The sequence below is a fragment of the Platichthys flesus genome, chromosome 22 (assembly GCF_949316205.1).
Source record: "Platichthys flesus chromosome 22, fPlaFle2.1, whole genome shotgun sequence".
Taxonomy (NCBI): domain Eukaryota; kingdom Metazoa; phylum Chordata; class Actinopteri; order Pleuronectiformes; family Pleuronectidae; genus Platichthys; species Platichthys flesus.
In genome coordinates this window covers 11,628,467-11,645,992 of record NC_084966.1, presented here as the reverse complement: position 1 = coordinate 11,645,992, position 17,526 = coordinate 11,628,467, and the positions used below count along the sequence as shown (strand labels likewise).

Sequence of the window (17,526 nt, the reverse complement as noted above, 5' to 3'; positions counted from 1 at the left end):
CTGGAAATTAAATGATGTAACCTGTTTACTTTTGGTGTTAAATGAGAGAAATGTGCCCCAATATTAATTTAATCCTTGCTTGAGGTGAATATTGACAAATTCAACATGGATATGAAATGTAGCCCTACTTCTATAATGACTCTCAAGCTTCCTCAGGATGAAAAATTCACGGCTCTGATAGGAAGTCTGGCTCAACTTCACCAGGAGCCTCGGCCATCAGCGGTGTGTTTGCTGCCTGCACAATTACTTAACTTTATTACTAAGAGATCCTCAACAGGTGCTTGTTTTCACTCGGTGTCTCTGAACAAACATGTGGAGCAGCTAGGAAACGGGTTTTGGTGGAGCTGTGGTGCTTTTGAACTCATTTTAGGAGAGAAACTAGTGGGAAAAGCCGCTGAGCAGCGCTGCTCACCGCGGTGAACGGGTCGTGTTCGGGGGCTCCACCGACCAAATGCAGAGAGCATCAGAGCTCTTCATGACTTCAACATGAAGACAAATAAGTCCGCTACCTGCTTCCTCACTGTCAGCCTCCAGCACCGCTCACCCACTGAGTTTTTACTCGTTTATCAGTGAAGAGAAAACACAAGTGTCTGTGCGTTCACACTGTACACGGGAGCCACGGCTCGATTGAGTCTCCACGGTTCTCATGGTGTGTTCAAGTACCGCCTCCCGATCAGGACTCTTCATCAGTCCTGTAACTCACTCCGTTAGTTCGTCGTTGATCTAAACGCAAAGAGAAAGATGGCAGAAGCCGCTCCAGCTCCAGCACCAGCCGCCGCCAAGGTTAAAGCGGCCAAGAAGAAGGTCGTGAAACCGAAGACCGCCGGCCCCAGCGTCAGTGAGCTCATCGTGAAGGCCGTGTCCGCGTCCAAGGAACGCAGTGGCGCGTCCGTGTCCGCCCTCAAGAAGGCTCTGGCTGCCGGAGGCTACGATGTGGAGAAGAACAATTCCCGCGTCAACACCACCATCAAGAAGCTGGTTGTCAGCGGGACCCTGGTCCAGACCAAGGGAACCGGGGCCACCGGCTCGTTCAAGATGAGCAAGAAAGAGGCAGTGAAGAAGGCCGCTCCCAAAGCCAAGAAGCCCGCCGCCAAGAAACCCGCAGTGGCTAAAAAGCCCAAGTCGGCGGGAGCCATGAAGCCAGCAGCCGCTAAAAAGTCCCCGAAGAAGGCGGCTAAACCAGCAGCGGCCAAGAAGCCCACCAAGAGCCCCAAGAAAATGGCGAAGAGCCCCAAGAAAGTGGCGAAGACTCCCAAGAAGGTGGCGAAGAGCCCCAAGAAGGTGGTGAAAAAGGCGCCTGCTGCCAAGAAGTCCCCCGCGAAGAAGGTCGCCAAACCCAAAGCGAAGAAGACAGCAGCCAAGAAGAAGTGAGCTGTCCTCACTGTGAAACATGTCCATCCTGGTAAAAGGCTCTTTTAAGAGCCACACACGTCTTTCCACAAAGAGCTGTTTCCTCATCATTCATCACCACTGTCCATAAATATGTAGAGACAGAGTTCTTAACTACAGGGAGTCTAGATAGATTGAGCAATATTAGATGTCATCTTACAATGTTCAGATTAAGAAGTTAGTAAATATAAAAACATCAAATATTATAAAACATGGCTTTAAACTCTGTGAAGGAGTAGCCTACTCCTATCTACACACATGCATCATGTAACATGATGTTCAGCAATATCGTCATTACTTCATATACCATACGTTTTAAACATTAGAAATATAATTAGGAAACAGACACTGATTATTCTGCACTTTGTGTAGATTTTTTGTTTTTTTATGAACACCAGAAGAATCTCAATCCTGTAATTCTGAATGCTGAGATGGCGAGCAGAACCCAGACCGTGGATGCAGTGTGGCCAACTGTATGATCCAGATTGAACCTGATCGTTTATCCAGAAGACATCAGACCCCAGTACTGCCCGTCAGGTAGACAGGTAGTACTGAGTTTAGAGACATAAAGACCCGGACCAGAACGGAACCAGTGAATCTTCAAGCACACACTACACTGGGAACTGAATATATACACACACATTGAAAGGACAGTTATTTTATGAGAATACATCATTTATTGTGTTTGTATTATGTTATACTGTTTTATATTGTGATTGTTTGGTTGATTTTTTCAATAAATTGGTAATTTGTTCAACTAGTTCTTTGACATAAACTAGTACTCAATGATAATATATATATATATATATATATATATATATATATATTATTGTTGATACTAGATACTAGAACCACTTATCTGGGTCTAGTATTAGAAAAAAGCACTAAATATCGACATCAATTCCTATATATATATATATATATATATATATATATATATATATATATATATATGTATATAATATAAATAATAACAATAACAATAATAAACACATATTTCTTATAATTACCCTGATGGTAATAGGTTATTTCATCTCTTTTATATGTAAGTCAATCTTACGTGCTGTTCTTTCATATTTAGTCAATTGTACCTGTTGCTCCTTTATAAGTAAGTCAAATAATCAAATAGCCTATGGTATCAAAGGAGCCAATTATCTATGTGACATGACAGCATCATAGGATCAAATTATCTAAGGATATGATCTTTGAATTGATTTGAACAGTGTTAGGTAATATATATATTACATATAATTATCAATAATAAAACAAATATTTCACAATCACTCTCACTCCTCCTTTTCTTACTATAGCAGCTCCCCTCATGTTCCCATCTCCATTGTTTGTATACACATCTCCCATCTATTCATTCTGCACTTCTCTCATTTGGATTTCAAATCACTGTGTTCCTTGTAAACATATGTCATAATTACTCATCCTATATATCTGATGTATTTTGTTTTTCAGCCCCCTGGTATTTAATGAAATTAGTGTTAGCATTATTAGTATTCTTGTTTTCAATCTTTATTCTTACTCTTACTTTTCTTATTCATCCTCATTTGCCTCTCTGTGTTCTGTCTTTTCCTTATTGGTGTTACTTTTTCCATTAATTCCATGTCTGTTTCAGATCCTGGCGACATAGACGTTGCCTAGGGATGTTCAGCGATATCGCCATTACTTTATATACCATACTTTTTAAAGAGTCTGCCTTAGTTGTTATATTTATCGTTTTACCTCGTGTCTTTCCTTGCTAAATAGAAAAGTGACAGCTGCTTAGAAAAATGACAATTCCAGCCTCACATCATGTAACCATACTGTGCTGTAGTAACCTCAGGCAGCCAACAGATGGAGCTGCTCTCCAAATGATGTGAACCTGAGTAAAGTCCACTACCAGAAGAACTCTCTTCCATGTTCTGTCCGAAGCTTTGTTTTCCAGTAGCTCAGCTTCTCCTGCTTTATTGCAGCTACTTGTTTGAGTCATAGAAATGAGCTCTGTAGCTGCATCAACTTGATCAGTGTCTGTCATTAAACTAAAGTATTGGTGAACTGTCATCAGACACTGCAACACCAACAGAGGGAAAGTCACAAAGTTACATTTACTAACAGGGAGTAGAGAGTTTTTCCAGGTGATGTTTTGCTCAGCTTTATGATTTAAACACCAAGTAAATGTTTCAGCTTATAATTAAAATATACTATCTCAAGACCAACATTACAACCTTCGCTCACCTGATGAGGCCACAGCTATTTGAGGTCACTGAAGAAGACTCTGAGAAGTCGTCGAAAGCTCAGCAAACAAGTGGAGGTCTTGGTTGAACTGATCCAGAGTCCTGCTCCTCTGGGGAAAAAGAGTAAACTTCAGTGCTCAACACGTTTATTGAGGAATCCAAACCATTCAGATGGTGACAGAGCTCCATGCACTGTCACACCAGAAGAATCACAGGAGAAAATGTATACAATAATAATAATGATGGCTGAGTTCCATTTAGCTGCTCCACTTCAATGGTCCTGGTGTTGTGAATGCTGGATAACTGTCATGTGTACTGGGGCACTTTAATACAACAGAGGACCTGGTCAATGTTTTGAATGAAAACCTGTCTCATGTGAAACACGTCTATAATCCCACAAGTGACCGGACACACAGCACCTAACTTTTAAAAGCAGATTTTACAGATTAAGCAAAGGTACCAGAGTGATTGTTTCTGACTACATTACTATCTTATGATAGTTTGTAAGATGTTTAACCAATAGCTCTCTTTACTTCTCACCCTATATTTGCAGAATGACAAATGTAAAGAGCGTTAAAATTGCATTAAATCTGTTCTACCCACACTAGTTTCTATTTCATTGGGAAGATAGTATGTGTTGTTTTTGCATTCATACCGTCCATCATGAGAGATGTATGCCATGGATCCATGAACCTTAGACGTACTGAAATTTGAAGTGTGTATCTTTTATATTTAAACTTCCATATGAGTGATGGTTTCCTCACCAGGTGACACAAACATCTGACACAGAATGAACCATACCAATGAATACATATTGAATGCTAGTGGCCTGCAGAGGGTGGTGAAAACTGCCCAACACATCACTGGTTCCTCACTCCCCACCATTGAGGCTGTCCAGAGCAAGAGATGTCTGCGAGGGCTCGCAGCATTGTCAAGGGCAGCTCACAACCCAGCCACAGACTGTTTGCCCACCTCCCTTCTGGGAGACGCTACAGGGTCCTCCGTTCCCGGACCAGCAGGTCCAGGAACAGCTTCATCCCTGTGGCTGTCACCCTGCTAAACTCTGCACCACAGTAAAAGCAGCTGCCCCGCACCACACACAGCTCCTCCAGTGACTATACTTCCCTCCTCCACCCTGGCTTGGACTGCCACCCACCGTCCTCCAACCATTAAACATTTGCACTAGACTGCTACTTATTTTTTTTGTTTACTACTGTATAATCCCACCAATAGTGTATTCATATTCATATATATTGATCTTGCTCATAGTATATTCATCGTTCTTATATAATAAAATACCTCTTAACACTGCTCTATTCCATATATATTTATTACTGTACATATCTTATGTATTTACAAATTTTACTTCACATTTTCCGTTTTTTTAAATTTGCACATTACTCTGCACTTTTACTGCCTTTATTGCACTTCTGGTTATATATAAGCACTTCTACTGTGCAATGAGATTAAAGTTGAATCTAATATAATCTAAAAATGACTTGTGCGTGTGCTTTAAATTGATGGGTGATATGAGGAGTTTTGTTCTTCAGAGGTGAGTGTGTGGCTCTTAAAAGAGCCTTTGTGTCGTTGGTTTCCAGCAGCTTTGCTTTACTTGGACTTGGGGGCCTTCTCGGTCTTCTTGGGCAGAAGAACAGCCTGGATGTTGGGCAGCACGCCGCCCTGAGCGATGGTCACTCCGCCCAGGAGTTTGTTGAGCTCCTCGTCGTTGCGGACGGCCAGCTGCAGGTGGCGGGGGATGATACGGCTCTTCTTGTTGTCGCGGGCGGCGTTTCCAGCCAGCTCCAGGATCTCAGCGGTGAGGTACTCCAGCACAGCCGCCAGGTAGACGGGGGCGCCGGCACCAACGCGATGTGCGTAGTTGCCTTTACGCAGCAGTCTGTGAACACGACCGACGGGGAACTGGAGCCCAGCGCGGGAAGAGCGAGTCTTTGCCTTCGCTCTGGCCTTTCCGCCGGTTTTGCCTCTGCCTGACATTATGGATGGAGATTGTTTCCTAACACACGTCAAAAGAAACTGCGGTGGAGAGCATGATCACTCCCCTATATATACGCGGATCGCGCGGGACGGTTCATGCCAGACCAACCAGAATAGAAGCCTCTAGCAGAGCAGCGGGGGATGGTCGACACTTTTGTCGAACAAGCAGACAGTACCCGAGGAGGAGCCTATCCCCGATCTGAAGCAGCGTCACCAATTCAGGGCTGGCTTCGCGGTTTAAAAGCAGAGTGTCTCTCTACAGCTTCACTCTTTCTCCCGATCGCAGAGAAAAGCAACAAAATGGCAAGAACCAAGCAGACCGCCCGTAAATCCACCGGAGGCAAAGCCCCCAGGAAGCAGCTGGCCACCAAGGCTGCGCGTAAGAGCGCCCCGGCCACCGGCGGCGTGAAGAAGCCTCACCGTTACAGGCCCGGCACCGTGGCTCTGAGAGAGATCCGTCGCTACCAGAAATCGACGGAGCTGCTGATCCGCAAGCTGCCCTTCCAGCGCCTGGTGAGAGAAATCGCTCAGGACTTCAAGACCGACCTGCGCTTCCAGAGCTCCGCTGTCATGGCTCTGCAGGAGGCCAGCGAGGCCTACCTGGTCGGCCTGTTTGAGGACACCAACCTGTGCGCCATCCACGCCAAGAGGGTTACCATCATGCCCAAGGACATCCAGCTGGCCCGCCGCATCCGCGGAGAGAGAGCTTAAACTGCTGCTGCTCCACTGACCATAACAACGGCTCTTTTAAGAGCCACTTCACTGTACTCAAGACAAAACTCCTTTGTTGCCCTGCTCGTTATAGACCGTTAATACATATAATACACTAAAGAATTGACTTCAGAGTTCAAAGTTCATATCACCATTGAAGTATAATAAATGAATTACTTTCTGTAAAGTAACTAAAGTATGTTAAAGGATATCTTTCAACAGATTTAAATATGTATCTATTCTAGTTTTACAACATTAACTGAACAGCAAAAAGAGAGTAGCATTTCATAATACTACATGAAGACAAGTTTACAGTAAAATATTTGTTACATTATTAGCTCTGCAAATAATACACGTTGGAAAGTATGCAAGCTAAGACCTGGCCTGCTATAAATCTAATCATTAATATTGCTACTTCACTTCACCTTAATCCAAACCATGGTCAGAGCTGCAATGAAATAAAGTATTTATTTGAAATGAGATGACCTAGCCTTTTCTGAGAAACCGATCTACTCGGTACAAACATTTATTAAACAGCACAAGTTATTTAAAATGTTGTCCCTGGTAAAACACTCCAACTGTTTGGAAAGACAAACGTCCCCCAGGGATTGGAGCTCATATACACAGCCGTGAACATAATTGTTAAGATTAAGATTCATTTATTTACTAGTCCCAAACACATGCACAGACATACAAAGGCACACTCATGCAGGTAGGGAAATTTAATCTTTGCCCTTGACAGAGCACTGAGTGAACATGTGTGGCGCTCGGGGAGCAGATGTTGGGGGAGTAAGGTGCCTTTGTTAAGGGGCACTAGACAGGGTAGGGAGACTCTTGGATTTTTGGACAGATCAATCCAGGTGCGTCTTTTTGTTGTCTCTCCGTGGAGTCGACCCAGAGACCTTCTCTGCCCATAATCCAAGTTTCTGCCACTAGACCACCGCCTCTCCCCGTTGTAACAGTTGCAGTACAGTCATTCATCAACAGGACATTTATACCCCACTGATATAGACTCGGAGGGAAAAGATGAAGTACTACTGAATGCTGTAAAGACATGTCACTAGTATCAGGCTGCTATCCTCTCACTGCAATTACATTCGCATTGATGCATCTTACAAACAGAAACATTGATTTCCAAGGAAACCATATCATTGTCCTTTCCCCACTCATTTCTCTCCTAAAAAAGTTCAAAAGCACCACAGCTCCACCAAAACCCGTTTCCCAGCTGCTTCAAATGTTTGTTCAGAAAAACTGGGTGAAAAAAAGCACCTACTGATGATCCCTTCGTAAAAAAATCAAGTAATTGTGCAGGCAGCAAACACTCTGCTGAAGGCCGAGGCTCCTGGTGAAGTTGAGCCAGACTTCCTATCAGAGTCAATATTCACTTCAAGCAAGGATTAAATTAATATTGTGGCACATTTCTCTCATTTCACGCAAAAAGTCAACAGGTTGTATCATTTAGTTTGTAGAATATGTTTTTTGCTTTACTGGAATATGCTTTGTCTCTGCTGTCTGATGTAGTAAATACCAACTTTGGCTTTTCACATTAACACTAGGAGAGATGTTTGTGTATTTTATTTTCATCATTATTTGTATAAAATAATCATTAAAACATGAAAAATGTTTTTGAAAAACTATTTGTCTGGTGAGTGTTAGATCTCAGTCAACCTGTCCATGTGTTACCAAACAAATATTCATATTAAAAATGAAGGCTTTAGTGTCAACAAACACACTGTTTCCAGAATGTACACACTTGTGAAGTATTTGAAAGTGTTTTTGTAGATTGCTGTGGGTAAATAGTAGCATGTCAAAATATTATTTTAACCATTCAAAAATACCTTATTAATGTAGTACTTCATGAAAAACTTGAAATTTACCATTAAATTGCATTTTTTTCTGTCATCATTTATTTAAAATGATACTTATTACAATTTGAGGATAACAGGAGGGCTAAGGGAGAAAAAATATTTGTTTGACCACTGTTTTACACTCAATACTCACAGAGTTGTAAGCACACAAGGTATATTTGTCAAGATTGATAATACTGTAAACTACTTTAGAGAATGAATTCCTCTGACCTTCAGGTCACAGCCATGTCTCGGCAACCACACATGACTGTGTTGTTCCTCAATGTCCTCTGACTTTGAGGAACAATGACTTCATACGCTTCTTTAACTATTCCAATTATAACCACCAGGGGGGAAAAAGCACCTCATGAACAACCCAGATCACTGATTTGAGAAAGGACAACACGCCCTGCAGTGGAAAACTGCAATTGGATTTAAAAACAATTATTTTCAAATGTAGAGATTATGCAGGATATCTCTCTTCAATTGTATTAACAATGTTATATTATCAGTTAAAAGTGGCTGTTTAAATATTGATGGACATCTCGGTAGAGTCAGGACAGTTTGTCTCTATAGAGAAAGTGTGTGGCTCTTAAAAGAGCCGTTGGTTTGAGGTCTCCGCAGAGTGGTTTACTTGGAACTGGTGTATTTGGTCACGGCCTTGGTGCCCTCAGACACGGCGTGTTTAGCCAGCTCCCCGGGCAGCAGCAGGCGGACGGCGGTCTGAATCTCCCTGGAGGTGATGGTGGAGCGCTTGTTGTAATGAGCCAGACGAGAGGCCTCACCGGCGATGCGCTCGAAGATGTCGCTCACGAAGGAGTTCATGATGCCCATGGCCTTGGAGGAGATCCCAGTGTCGGGGTGGACCTGCTTCAGCACCTTGTACACGTAGATGGCGTAGCTCTCCTTCCTGGACTTTCTCCTCTTCTTTCCGCCCTTACCGGGGGCCTTCGCCACCGCTTTCTTGGAGCCCTTCTTGGGCGCGGGCTTCGCTACGTCAGGCATTGTCACGAGATTTTTTCGTTCAAATGAATACAGACGTTGCTGGCCAGGCTGTATTTGAACATATCACATGTAAATCATTGTGTGCCGTTCCCTCTCTGTCATTGGCTGAATTTGGAGTGCCAGTGTAACAGCACGGGGGAGTGTCTCCATGTTCATGAGGCCATTATTCTGCTGCCGACAGAGGTTGAACTGTTCAGCTCAACTGGAACATTTGGGGTGTTGAGAACTTTAAGATGTCCCTGAAACTTATTAGGATTTATGTTAGTATCACATAAGTATCATTAAAAACAATCTAAACCAAAGCAACCTGATAAATGCACAGCTCTAAATGATAGAATATGTGGGAAATATGTAGCCCTGACACGGTGACTTTTGGTGACTTTTGGTCTAAAGGTCACAGTGAAACACACAGTCAGTTCAACTTCAGGTTCATCGACCTGTCCATTTAGGAAGCCCAAGTGATTGTGAATGAATTTCACCGGTTTTGGTGCAAATGAAAGTGACAATAAGTGCAATAAAGAGGCAAAGGCAAGACCACAACAGAAAGGGAACAGTTTTATACGTGCTGGCCATTGACATTGGCTCTCTCCTCATCCTTCCCGACTGAATCTTCTGAAGTTTCGTGCTCTGCTAGTGTCCGTGTCACTACCTGTAGCATGAGGCGGTGCCTGAAGTACTTTCAGGTAGCAGAGATAATCTAGCTCCTCCAGGATAGAACATCCAAACGTGCAGGAGCAAGAAGGTTTGTTGTGTGCCGTAGAAGAGCATCAACCCATCAGCAGAACCGGTATCGTCTCCTTTGTGCGTGGAAAATATACAGGTGTAGCTGGCCACTGGGGAACCGCCCTGCCAAAGAAAAGAAGGGAAAAAGATGATTGTGATAAATTTGGCACGTGTTTATTATAATCGTCATTATTTGTAAATTATTAAATTAGACAAATTCTATAGAAACGTGGTCCTGCCTGCTGCCTCTGAATAGTATAGTCCAATTAGCTTCAACGTCACGACCTGTTTAATAGAGTACAGGGAGATTTCAGCCGGTTAAAAGTCGCCAACATCACTCTGATAGACTTTCATAATAACACGTTGTCTTTCAAAGTGCAGACACTGCAATCCCAGACAGCACACACTCACAGAGGCCCTGGGGGCCCCACTTACTCGCTCAGAACAACACAGTGATACGTGAGGAGCGTTACGTAATGTAACATGATGAATTTATTTAACTTGGCCAACATTTCTATTTTCTTGTCTCGCCACTCTCCCCACGTGCTTGACTGAAAGATGGAATGAGTAATGTCCACTTCACTTCCTTAAATTGTGGTCAGATTGTTGTTTATTTTATAGTTATGCTGTTACAGGGGGTGACTCATTTTCACCTACGCCTCAACATCCGTTCAAAGCAACAAACTGGTGAGGTGCAGCACCTAATCAAACAGCTCTGTCCCTGGTCCTTTTTAATTACACTCTGATATTTAACTTAGTGTTCAACTGATCAAGTTGATGCAGCTACAGAGCTCATTTTCAAAACTCAGAACAGATCAGAATCGGCAATAAAACAGGAGAAGCTGAGCTACTGGAAAACAAAGCTTCTGACAGGACATGTAGGAGAGTTCAACTGGTAGTGGACGTTGTTCCAGTTCACATATCTGGAGAGCAGTTCTATCTGTTGGCTGCCTGGTGTTACTACAGTATATATACACACACACATATACATGTGTATAAAGAGATAACAGTTTAATATAAACTGTTTTTAAGGGTCACTTCAACGTTTAGAAATTAAAGAGGAAACTACGATTAGTAATTGTTATGTGATGTTTTGATATTAAATAACTTTGAAATCTTGACATTGTAAGACATCTACTCGGAGAACGACTTGTTGTTGAGCAGAGGATGTGAGCTCTCATTGACTCGGTGTGTGGCTCTTAAAAGAGCCGTTGTGTTGTTGAGCTGTTGGAAAGTGAGTTTATCCGCCGAAGCCGTAGAGAGTGCGGCCCTGTCTCTTCAGAGCATACACCACGTCCATGGCGGTGACGGTCTTCCTCTTGGCGTGCTCGGTGTAGGTGACAGCATCGCGGATCACGTTCTCCAGGAAAACCTTCAACACGCCGCGGGTCTCCTCGTAGATCAGACCGGAGATACGCTTCACTCCGCCACGGCGAGCCAGGCGGCGGATGGCGGGCTTGGTAATGCCCTGGATGTTATCACGGAGAACTTTGCGGTGACGCTTTGCGCCTCCTTTACCGAGCCCCTTTCCTCCCTTTCCTCGTCCAGACATCTTTCTTCAGTAAGATGAGATCTAGTCAATGCACTGCTACGCGAAAACACAGCTAGTCATAGCCAGAATGAGGACCTATTAGAAGACAGAGGCAGCCGTCTTCCTCCTCTGTGGATTCTCATGGCCGCTGATAAATACGTCTATGGTGCGCTAGCGCCTCCACAGGTGTGGATGTAGGACGGCAGATATTAAAGTCTGACACTTTCTCAGTTTTGTGTAGCAGTAGGACTGTAGCACGTTTCCATCAAGTAGGAATAGTGCCGGTGAAAAAGGCTTGGTTAGAAATAAGAGTATCATTAGGACTGATTGTGGAAGTACTTGGTCAAAGTATGAATATTGAGCAGCCTTGAATGAAAAACAATGGTCACACAAAGACTCAGCTCACGATGTCTCACTTAGCCCTCCTGTTAGCCTCACATTTAAATAGTTTATACTTTGAGTCCTTTGGACCCCAGCTATTAAAACCCTCCATAACATTATTGGAATAAAAATTGTAACCTAAGTGACCAAGTATGTAACCAAGTATGGTTTGTGTGTTTGTTAACTACTTAAATAGCTTTTAATCTAAAACACAACCCCCAACCAAACGTGTTAGTGCAGTGTCCAGCAGTGTAAGCACTTGATGCTTGTGTGGAACTGTTTTTGAAAGTGTTATGGACATTTATTATAAGTCCGGGCTGACAGTGTGACTATGTTCACCTTTCATTTTGCATCATTGGATACTGACCAGTTTTAAAAGCACCTCATGTATGCTTGAAAGTGTTGTTGATTACAATCTGACATTCTGCTGGATTCTGTTTTATTATATTCATCTGGTTTTGTTTGCAGATATGGACATTGAATAAAATGGTAATGGTTATGTGGGGGCATCCTTAACATTGTATTTTCATCCCCCGTAACCTGTAGCCGTCCACAGCGACGGGGAGCTTGTCAACATGTTGGTTTATCCCGAATATGAGAAGAGCCGGTCTGGTCTAATTTCAACAAGTATTTACTAATATGACGCCTTGTGAGTCCTCAGTAAGCATGCACCATCTCCAGACAAAACAACGCCTTGCCTATCTGCCCTCCTGAAGCTGGGCCAGCTGCACGAACTCTGTGTGGAAGCTAAGGGAGGTATGCTTTAATATAAAAAGTTAAGTATGAGAACAAGTAAAAGTACAGCGTAATGAATGTCACAGATTCAAAGTTCTCACAGTAGGCCTTATTAGACAGCTGCAAGTTTGAACAGCGATGTGACGCACACACATTTGAACCAGCTTCCACATTAACACTAAGCAGCAAAGGTTACTAAAAGTCACCGTGTGAGGGCTACATATTTCCCACATATTCTTCCCAAACTGCCCCTACCCCCACCCCCGTCTAACAAACTGCTTTTGTTTAAAGTTGACTTTCAGAGCCATCTCCACAGACACGCACACATGCATAGTATAGATTTCAGTCTTAACAAGCTCAACAAACTTCTGGGCAGAGTGACCATCTCTCAAATTTGTCTTTGCTATCGTACCTTTGATTCATGATTTAAAAACGATGAGATCAACAACAACACTGTTATTTTGGTTATGCCATGGGCTTGGATGGGGTTGAGTGAAGGTTTTTTTTTTTTTTTTAATCATTGTTAGCATTTAAAGCATTATGTGTAATAGTGTTTTTATATAAAGTAATATGTAATTAAAGTCTGTTTGAATGGTTAAAATGACATGTTTACATTCTACAATGTACACAAACACTTTCACATACTGCACACTTGTGTACATTCTGGATAAACACAGAGTTTGTTGACACTAAGGCCTTAAATTGTAATATGAATGTGTTATTGGCTATAACAGTCTGAGAAGACTTGATCTTTAGACCAGTAGGTAACATATTGACAGGTTAACAGAGAGTTCTCACACACGGGTCAAATCGTTTTTCAGAAACGTTTGTCATGTTTAAATGATTATTTTACACAAATAATTATGATCATAATATACAAAAACATGTATCCCAGTGTTACTATGATGAGCAAAAGTTTGTATTTACTAAGTAGAGAAATTCTCAAACTAATTTACAGCTTAAACATTTTCTGGAAATTAAATGATGTAACCTGTTTACTTTTGGTGTTAAATGAGAGAAATGTGCCCCAATATTAATTTAATCCTTGCTTGAGGTGAATATTGACAAATTCAACATGGATATGAAATGTAGCCCTACTTCTATAATGACTCTCAAGCTTCCTCAGGATGAAAAATTCACGGCTCTGATAGGAAGTCTGGCTCAACTTCACCAGGAGCCTCGGCCATCAGCGGTGTGTTTGCTGCCTGCACAATTACTTAACTTTATTACTAAGAGATCCTCAACAGGTGCTTGTTTTCACTCGGTGTCTCTGAACAAACATGTGGAGCAGCTAGGAAACGGGTTTTGGTGGAGCTGTGGTGCTTTTGAACTCATTTTAGGAGAGAAACTAGTGGGAAAAGCCGCTGAGCAGCGCTGCTCACCGCGGTGAACGGGTCGTGTTCGGGGGCTCCACCGACCAAATGCAGAGAGCATCAGAGCTCTTCATGACTTCAACATGAAGACAAATAAGTCCGCTACCTGCTTCCTCACTGTCAGCCTCCAGCACCGCTCACCCACTGAGTTTTTACTCGTTTATCAGTGAAGAGAAAACACAAGTGTCTGTGCGTTCACACTGTACACGGGAGCCACGGCTCGATTGAGTCTCCACGGTTCTCATGGTGTGTTCAAGTACCGCCTCCCGATCAGGACTCTTCATCAGTCCTGTAACTCACTCCGTTAGTTCGTCGTTGATCTAAACGCAAAGAGAAAGATGGCAGAAGCCGCTCCAGCTCCAGCACCAGCCGCCGCCAAGGTTAAAGCGGCCAAGAAGAAGGTCGTGAAACCGAAGACCGCCGGCCCCAGCGTCAGTGAGCTCATCGTGAAGGCCGTGTCCGCGTCCAAGGAACGCAGTGGCGCGTCCGTGTCCGCCCTCAAGAAGGCTCTGGCTGCCGGAGGCTACGATGTGGAGAAGAACAATTCCCGCGTCAACACCACCATCAAGAAGCTGGTTGTCAGCGGGACCCTGGTCCAGACCAAGGGAACCGGGGCCACCGGCTCGTTCAAGATGAGCAAGAAAGAGGCAGTGAAGAAGGCCGCTCCCAAAGCCAAGAAGCCCGCCGCCAAGAAACCCGCAGTGGCTAAAAAGCCCAAGTCGGCGGGAGCCATGAAGCCAGCAGCCGCTAAAAAGTCCCCGAAGAAGGCGGCTAAACCAGCAGCGGCCAAGAAGCCCACCAAGAGCCCCAAGAAAATGGCGAAGAGCCCCAAGAAAGTGGCGAAGACTCCCAAGAAGGTGGCGAAGAGCCCCAAGAAGGTGGTGAAAAAGGCGCCTGCTGCCAAGAAGTCCCCCGCGAAGAAGGTCGCCAAACCCAAAGCGAAGAAGACAGCAGCCAAGAAGAAGTGAGCTGTCCTCACTGTGAAACATGTCCATCCTGGTAAAAGGCTCTTTTAAGAGCCACACACGTCTTTCCACAAAGAGCTGTTTCCTCATCATTCATCACCACTGTCCATAAATATGTAGAGACAGAGTTCTTAACTACAGGGAGTCTAGATAGATTGAGCAATATTAGATGTCATCTTACAATGTTCAGATTAAGAAGTTAGTAAATATAAAAACATCAAATATTATAAAACATGGCTTTAAACTCTGTGAAGGAGTAGCCTACTCCTATCTACACACATGCATCATGTAACATGATGTTCAGCAATATCGTCATTACTTCATATACCATACGTTTTAAACATTAGAAATATAATTAGGAAACAGACACTGATTATTCTGCACTTTGTGTAGATTTTTTGTTTTTTTATGAACACCAGAAGAATCTCAATCCTGTAATTCTGAATGCTGAGATGGCGAGCAGAACCCAGACCGTGGATGCAGTGTGGCCAACTGTATGATCCAGATTGAACCTGATCGTTTATCCAGAAGACATCAGACCCCAGTACTGCCCGTCAGGTAGACAGGTAGTACTGAGTTTAGAGACATAAAGACCCGGACCAGAACGGAACCAGTGAATCTTCAAGCACACACTACACTGGGAACTGAATATATACACACACATTGAAAGGACAGTTATTTTATGAGAATACATCATTTATTGTGTTTGTATTATGTTATACTGTTTTATATTGTGATTGTTTGGTTGATTTTTTCAATAAATTGGTAATTTGTTCAACTAGTTCTTTGACATAAACTAGTACTCAATGATAATATATATATATATATATATATATATATATATATATATTATTGTTGATACTAGATACTAGAACCACTTATCTGGGTCTAGTATTAGAAAAAAGCACTAAATATCGACATCAATTCCTATATATATATATATATATATATATATATATATATATATATATATATATATATGTATATAATATAAATAATAACAATAACAATAATAAACACATATTTCTTATAATTACCCTGATGGTAATAGGTTATTTCATCTCTTTTATATGTAAGTCAATCTTACGTGCTGTTCTTTCATATTTAGTCAATTGTACCTGTTGCTCCTTTATAAGTAAGTCAAATAATCAAATAGCCTATGGTATCAAAGGAGCCAATTATCTATGTGACATGACAGCATCATAGGATCAAATTATCTAAGGATATGATCTTTGAATTGATTTGAACAGTGTTAGGTAATATATATATTACATATAATTATCAATAATAACAATAATAAAACAAATATTTCACAATCACTCTCACTCCTCCTTTTCTTACTATAGCAGCTCCCCTCATGTTCCCATCTCCATTGTTTGTATACACATCTCCCATCTATTCATTCTGCACTTCTCTCATTTGGATTTCAAATCACTGTGTTCCTTGTAAACATATGTCATAATTACTCATCCTATATATCTGATGTATTTTGTTTTTCAGCCCCCTGGTATTTAATGAAATTAGTGTTAGCATTATTAGTATTCTTGTTTTCAATCTTTATTCTTACTCTTACTTTTCTTATTCATCCTCATTTGCCTCTCTGTGTTCTGTCTTTTCCTTATTGGTGTTACTTTTTCCATTAATTCCATGTCTGTTTCAGATCCTGGCGACATAGACGTTGCCTAGGGATGTTCAGCGATATCGCCATTACTTTATATACCATACTTTTTAAAGAGTCTGCCTTAGTTGTTATATTTATCGTTTTACCTCGTGTCTTTCCTTGCTAAATAGAAAAGTGACAGCTGCTTAGAAAAATGACAATTCCAGCCTCACATCATGTAACCATACTGTGCTGTAGTAACCTCAGGCAGCCAACAGATGGAGCTGCTCTCCAAATGATGTGAACCTGAGTAAAGTCCACTACCAGAAGAACTCTCTTCCATGTTCTGTCCGAAGCTTTGTTTTCCAGTAGCTCAGCTTCTCCTGCTTTATTGCAGCTACTTGTTTGAGTCATAGAAATGAGCTCTGTAGCTGCATCAACTTGATCAGTCGCTGTCATTAAACTAAAGTATTGGTGAACTGTCATCAGACACTGCAACACCAACAGAGGGAAAGTCACAAAGTTACATTTACTAACAGGGAGTAGAGAGTTTTTCCAGGTGATGTTTTGCTCAGCTTTATGATTTAAACACCAAGTAAATGTTTCAGCTTATAATTAAAATATACTATCTCAAGACCAACATTACAACCTTCGCTCACCTGATGAGGCCACAGCTATTTGAGGTCACTGAAGAAGACTCTGAGAAGTCGTCGAAAGCTCAGCAAACAAGTGGAGGTCTTGGTTGAACTGATCCAGAGTCCTGCTCCTCTGGGGAAAAAGAGTAAACTTCAGTGCTCAACACGTTTATTGAGGAATCCAAACCATTCAGATGGTGACAGAGCTCCATGCACTGTCACACCAGAAGAATCACAGGAGAAAATGTATACAATAATAATAATGATGGCTGAGTTCCATTTAGCTGCTCCACTTCAATGGTCCTGGTGTTGTGAATGCTGGATAACTGTCATGTGTACTGGGGCACTTTAATACAACAGAGGACCTGGTCAATGTTTTGAATGAAAACCTGTCTCATGTGAAACACGTCTATA

General features: G+C 42.2%; 3 protein-coding genes across 3 annotated transcripts; 1 reads left to right on the top strand and 2 right to left on the bottom strand.

Moving 5' to 3' along the window:
• Window positions 1-5,219: 5,219 nt before the first annotated feature.
• Window positions 5,220-5,606, bottom strand: LOC133933501 (histone H2A-like). Its single transcript, XM_062380632.1, has one exon. It carries the CDS (start codon window positions 5,604-5,606, stop codon window positions 5,220-5,222), a length of 387 nt encoding a protein of 128 aa, XP_062236616.1.
• Window positions 5,607-5,906: 300 nt separating this feature from the next.
• LOC133933484 (histone H3) lies at window positions 5,907-6,317 on the top strand. Its single transcript, XM_062380614.1, has one exon. The coding sequence runs from the start codon at window positions 5,907-5,909 to the stop codon at window positions 6,315-6,317; it is 411 nt and encodes a 136-aa protein (XP_062236598.1).
• A 2,035-nt stretch (window positions 6,318-8,352) lies between these two features.
• LOC133933542 (histone H2B-like) lies at window positions 8,353-9,169 on the bottom strand. The gene has a single exon (XM_062380676.1). The coding sequence runs from the start codon at window positions 9,167-9,169 to the stop codon at window positions 8,795-8,797; it is 375 nt and encodes a 124-aa protein (XP_062236660.1). The 3' UTR covers window positions 8,353-8,794.
• Between the last annotated feature and the right edge of the window lie 8,357 nt (window positions 9,170-17,526).

Excerpts from the sequence above, each read along its gene's own strand:
- LOC133933501 (XM_062380632.1), bottom strand. The coding sequence starts at position 5,606 with ATGTCAGGCAGAGGCAAAACCGGCGGAAAGGCCAGAGCGAAGGCAAAG.
- LOC133933484 (XM_062380614.1), top strand. The coding sequence starts at position 5,907 with ATGGCAAGAACCAAGCAGACCGCCCGTAAATCCACCGGAGGCAAAGCC.
- LOC133933542 (XM_062380676.1), bottom strand. The coding sequence starts at position 9,169 with ATGCCTGACGTAGCGAAGCCCGCGCCCAAGAAGGGCTCCAAGAAAGCG.